The 5,738-nt window shown below is 50.0% G+C and overlaps 1 protein-coding gene across 1 annotated transcript; it reads right to left on the bottom strand.

The window, feature by feature from the left end:
• On the bottom strand, positions 1-4,831 carry xmas (RRM_XMAS2 and SAC3_GANP domain-containing protein xmas). The gene is made up of 3 exons (XM_065236380.1): positions 4,664-4,831; positions 4,270-4,601; positions 1-4,207 (listed from the first exon to the last, which is right to left on the bottom strand). Exons 1-3 carry the CDS (start codon positions 4,717-4,719, stop codon positions 60-62), a joined length of 4,536 nt encoding a protein of 1,511 aa, XP_065092452.1. The 5' UTR covers positions 4,720-4,831; the 3' UTR covers positions 1-59.
• Positions 4,832-5,738: the final 907 nt, after the last annotated feature.

Raw genomic sequence — 5,738 nt, 5'->3', positions numbered from 1 at the left:
AAAGTCATTTATTTTAACCTTGCTAAACGCTCAAACTACAATCCGCCTTCTCAACGACGCTACCGAAAATTCGCCTCCCAAGTCCAGCGGTTCTCTCGGAACGTTTTCTCCTGCTCGTACAGCTGGCCGTCCAGCTTGTTGGCCAGATCCCGCGTCTGCTGGGTGAACGCCCGACACTGGGTCAGCTTCTCGTCGGCCCGTTCCAGGCATCGTCTTCCCCGGGCCAGTATCTCGTCCAGATCATCCTTCGCCAGGCTGATGTTCAGCTTCATCTTCTTCGCCGCCGGCAGTGCCGCCAGCGCTAGGGACCCATCCAGGGAATCCACGTACCCCCCATCGTCGTTCTCGCTGCCGCCGGTGTCCAGGCCTTCGCCATTGGTGCTAATCTGTAGCTGCGCGTCGTCGGTCGTAGATCGTCGTTTGAGCTTTTTCAGCTCCGGCAGCCACCAGAGTGTTCGGGTGTAGCTTTCGTATTCCTGCTTGTGGTAGATTACCTCGCAGGGTAACTGGACGAGAGCTTCACTCCAGCGATGCCGGAGGAGTTCGTTGGAGAGAATTGAGATGGGCGAGAGCCAATTAAGGGTTGTGATGGCTTGCGGGAAGGGAACTCCGGTGGGGAGGGCCCGGAGGATTTCTTGGGTGACGAGGGCAAGGAGTCGACGGGCGGCTTTTTCGTTCGGCTTTGGGAGCAATGAACGAATGTAAGGCCGAAGGTGGGATTGAAGGTCTTGTAGGGATTTGAGGGCTGCAGCGTCGAAGATGATGGCTTTAAGTTTCAGTTGGGTGAAGAAGCGGACGAGCTTCTGTTGACGATCCGGATCGCGCCAGTCTTTGGGAAAGTACTCCAGGTCCAGGGGAATGTCGAAGCGACGCTTCGAGACGAACGGTTTGAACTCGGCCGGGAAATCTGGATAGGCGGTGAGATTGTGCTGAACCAGGTTGGAAACACGATTGATTGCCTGGTTGAAAAGATCTACCACAAATGGAAGATTTTGACAGGCTTCGTTGAGTTTGGGATTCTGTTGCGACGATAGGCGGAAGCGATACCACAGCTCCTCACCGAGACAGGTTCCGATGAAGGATGTTTGGGATTGCATTTCCAACGGGGAGTCTGCATTGTAGTAGGACGCGAGAAGGGCTAGAGATTTCAGTAGAGCTTGGCGCAGAGGGGTTTTCCTAGTTTCATGGTGGTAGACGATTTCAAAGTCACTGATTTTCCCTTCCTCCAGGAGAAGATCAAGATCCAGCTGGTCTTCCAGGGATTCGTCCGAGTTTGGCTGGTAGTTGTAGGCGATTATGGTTACAGGTAATGGTCCCCAGGAGTCAGCTTTCCGGAGCAGATTGTGCAGCCGTTGCTTCGATATGGCAACATTATTCGATGCCAGGAAGAATACGAGACCATCTGAGTTATCCAACGCCTTAGGATCATTAGTATTTAGTTCATCGAAAATTGATATCCCTTTGAGCAGCCTCATGCAGACCGCCAGCCGCTCGCGAGCGGTCACATTCTCCTGCACTTCCAGAAAGAAACATTTGCCGTCATTTTCCGAAGATCTTTTGAACAGGCTCTTCAACCACTTGTTGATGAAGTAGTAGAAACCGGACGAATCTTCCTCCTGTTTGAATGGTATGGAAATCGTTATCTTCCAGTAGACGTGATTTTTGATGAACCCTCGCAAGTCCTTCTTCTGCACAGTAGTAATCTGCCTTCGAACGATCTCGAATACATCGACTTGCTCTTCCTTCCGTTCCGGAAGTTGGAAAACTTTCGGCATTCCTCCGACGTAGCGCTTCATGTTGGCCAGGCTGAGTGCCTGATGTTCCTGATAGCATTCCTTTGCCTGTTCCTGCAACTCTCGCTCCGGAAGCCATGCCGGACTGTTTTCGATCTGCATTCGATTATCCGTCACCATCCGGACGTTCTTCCACCACAACCGGAAGTACTTACGCATCACATTGAGCTGGCGGTTCTCCTGGCAGTTCTTCACCAGTGTCTCCTCCCGAACCATTTCAACCAGGAATTCCAGCACCACTTCATCCTCTAGCTCTTTCAGCAGTTTCTTCGGGTATTTCTCCAACAGTTGATACTGATTGTGGCAGGTAGTGGCAATCTGACCGACTTCTTGCCCGCACACATCGTCCACTAGCTCGGCGTAAATCTTCTCAGACATCTTCCGGACCGTTTCCTCCAGCTCCCGCTTGCTTTGCTCCTCCATCTCCTTGAGCCGTCGGATTTCCGCTTCCTTTCGGGCAATCAACTCCTGCCGAATCCGTTCCTCTTCGGCTTCACGTTTCCTGCGCAACTCCTGCTCCACCTGCTGCCGTTTCCGCTTGGCATCCTCTTCCTGTTGCTGTTTCCGTATCATTTCTTCCTCCAGCAACCGCTTAGTGGCGAGTTCACGCGCTTGCTCCATCGACGGAAACGTTGGCGTGGGACCTCGGAAAATTGCATCGACTTCCGAGGACGTTTTTGCGACGGGAATGCTTCCGAACAGTCTGGTCTTTGGACTGGCAAAGTTCACGTTGCCAAAGAGGTTCGCTCCGAAGGCGGTCGGTTTTGGCTGTTGTTCGGCCTGTTGCGGAAGAGCTGTTATACCGGACAGGTTTGTAGGGCTCTCCTTAGAGAAGAAAGACGGCACCGACGGAGCAGGGCTGTTGGTTTCGATTTTGTACGAGTTGCGGGACGATAGGAAGAGGTTGCTGTTGGTTGTCGGTTTTGGGAAGAGAGGTTTGGGAGAGATGGAAGTTGGAGACGGAACTTTGAAGACTTTGTCGTCATCGTTGACCGGGCTAGAAGGGTCGGGAATTTTGCTGGGTTTAAGGATGGAGCGGAGAAGATCCTCTCGGAAGTAACCGGACGGTGTGAAGCTATTTTCTAGCTGATGGTTGTCCAGAATAGATTCGTCCTGCAACGGCTGACCGGAAATGGCTTCCCCTACGCTGCAAGTTCGCTTACATTCGACGAGGTTGAAGGCTCTTTCCAGCTGATAGGGTAGATCCGGGCGTTCGTACTGCTTCGGGTCCATTAGGACGGTTCCAAGCGATAGATCGATCGGCAGGTTGTACGCATCCAGGAACGATGCAGCTGCTTCTGTGTCTTCGAAGGCTAACAGATCGATGAGGTGATCCAAGGAGAAGCTAGCCGGTGTACGATACGTGTATGCCCTGAGCATCGTTTCCAGGGCACGCGTCCGGATTTGGTTGAAGTACCGCAGCAAAATACACGCATTCATGTAGGTCGTCTGACGCACTAGCCGAAAGAACCGGGCATAATTGTTACTCTCCAGAGCGAAGTAGACTTGCAGAGCAAATCGAATCTCCTGCGAGTGCATTATGTCCCCGGCAAGCTGCTTGACCTCCCACAGAAAGTTCCCATCATTCAAATTCAACAGAACCACATAAGCCCGAAATTCGGCCTCAGCCGGACAACGAATCCCTTTCAGCCCCAAATCGTGGTACATATACTTCAGCGACTGCAAGCACTTGGTCATATTTTCCGTGTTAATTTTCTGATCAAACACGGACGGCTCTTCCGCCACCAGCCGGGCCGCACAATGTATGTGAAACCTCGCACATTGCTCCACCAATCGAACCGCCCTCAGCGAACCCAACTCCTGCTGCGTGATGTCCTTCCGGATACCCCTGGTCCTGTCCCATAGAAAATGGAACCAGTCACTTAAATTAACGTCCTCTTCGTCACACAAATCCGCGATCCTGATTAGCAAATAACTCATTGCTAGCTCCAGACCATTCTCCGAACGCAACTCAAGCGCCAAAGGTGCCTCCTGATCCGCCGAACTTCTCGAATACTGCTTGATCGCTTTCGCGTGGTCTATCTGCTGCGAACTCTCCCCCGCCTCGTAGGATGCCACCTGAAACTTACATTCCCTCATGTAACGCTCCTTCTCGGGACACATATCTTTACACGTTCCCTGTGTACTTTTGGCCTTCCTGATGTCCGTCGTTCGATCCATCGTAAAGCGGATATACTTATCTCGTGCATCCAGCAGCCTGAACCGTTCCTCCGCCGTTAGAGCTGGCTTCCTCGCTAGGGACTCAAATTCCATTTTCGCCTGGAACGCCTTCGGATCGGCTGACGGAATATTATTCCTCGGTGGAGCCATCATTGGCATCCGCAGTGGTTTCGGTGGTGCCAACACCGGATGCATAGGGAAGCGCTCCGTTTGCTTTAGGAACGATTCAATCGCTACAAAAAAAAATCACCATTAAATAACCCACACCACCCCGCGAGCAAAACTATAAACTCACACTGCTTGATGCTTTGCTTGGTCCTCAGACTGCTTGGCCCTCCGCTCATGGTATCCAGCTCCTGTTGCACTTCCGGATCGACGAATCCCTCATCCCTACTCGAACCACCGACCACAGCCGCCGGTGCCTCATCCGTCCAGTACACGTTGAATTTGACATCCCGGAAGAGGCCACTCCGGGCCAAAGCGGCTTCCGCCGCCTCTGCATTCTCGTACTCCACCGTACATGAAAGGCGCTTGGGCCGCAGTATGAACCGGTAGATTCGTCCGAATTGACTGAAGTGCTTCTTGGCGATCAGCTTATCCAGGAATAATTCCGGAATTTGTTCGCAACTGGAGGACGAATTTTAACAACGGTAAAACATGAAAGAACTGTAACCAAGAACCAAACAAACCTGATGGATTTCCGCTGCGGCGAGTCTTCAATTACGATAACACCGTCGTCCGACATTGTTTAAGTTGTCGCTTGTTCACTTTAAAGTCACAATTTTCGATAGTTTTTCACCAATGTATACTGAATTTCCACCGGAAAATCGAAAGAACACAGCGATTTTTTCCAACCGCTGATGGCTGTTGTGAATTTTTTTCCCGGGCAGATGTTTTGTTTTCGCGTGGCTGTCAGATTATAGTGAGTATGCACGCTATTTCAAAACTCTCCAAATTTGGGTAGAATCCACCAAGATCCGTAAAAACTGAACCTACCCACGAGTGGGTAAACTGTGTTGGGAGTGACAAGTTGACAAATGAACAACATTGACATGAATCCGATCGACGTTGTTCATTTGTCAACCTGTCACTCCCAACATAGTTGACCCAATTTTAGGTAGGTTCAGTTTTGACCGATCTGGGTGGATTCTACACAAATTTGGGGAGTTTTGAAATAGCGTGTGCAGTTAGAAAACAGGGTGTCTCTGAGGCTGTGAACCAATGAGGTACAGAGAGAGGTGACGTCACTACTTGCGTGTACTTGCGTGTATCGTACAGTGGTTGTGTGAGTGATTGCTTCACCTCGGTAATCCATCTCATTGGCTGTGAACCATTTGCGGAGTTAAATTTAACTCGTGGTTAAAAGTGACATTTCGAAAGTTATTTTCTATGTTCGAAAATCCCCGTGCTGTCGATCGACCGGTTTTCGAGCCACGGTTGTCAAAATTTAACTTCTTGTCTGTCAGATATAACCATGCTCGGATAGCAGGGTTAATCGATAACTTTGCATCTGTCAAATTTTAACCAAAAGTTAAAATAATCCACCAAATGGTTCAGAGCCTGAAAGCAAAGAAAGGAAGCTCATCTCTGCTTCGAAAAGTGAAAAAAAATCAATGTACTTTAGAAAGCCACCTAGCGGTGGAAAGTACGCTTTTTACACGGAAAATATAGTTAGCATTATACCAGTTTTAATGACAGGTATAAGTACAGCTTGACTGCTTTAAAGCGGTTTTATAACAAACGAAATATTTTTCTACCAATACA

Source organism: Ochlerotatus camptorhynchus, unplaced genomic scaffold (genome assembly GCF_037179485.1).
Source record: "Ochlerotatus camptorhynchus isolate MF236.1 unplaced genomic scaffold, CSIRO-AGI_Acam_v1.1 ptg000550l, whole genome shotgun sequence".
Taxonomy (NCBI): domain Eukaryota; kingdom Metazoa; phylum Arthropoda; class Insecta; order Diptera; family Culicidae; genus Ochlerotatus; species Ochlerotatus camptorhynchus.
The sequence above is the reverse complement of the archived record's forward strand: the minus strand, read 5'-3'. Positions and strand labels throughout refer to the sequence as shown.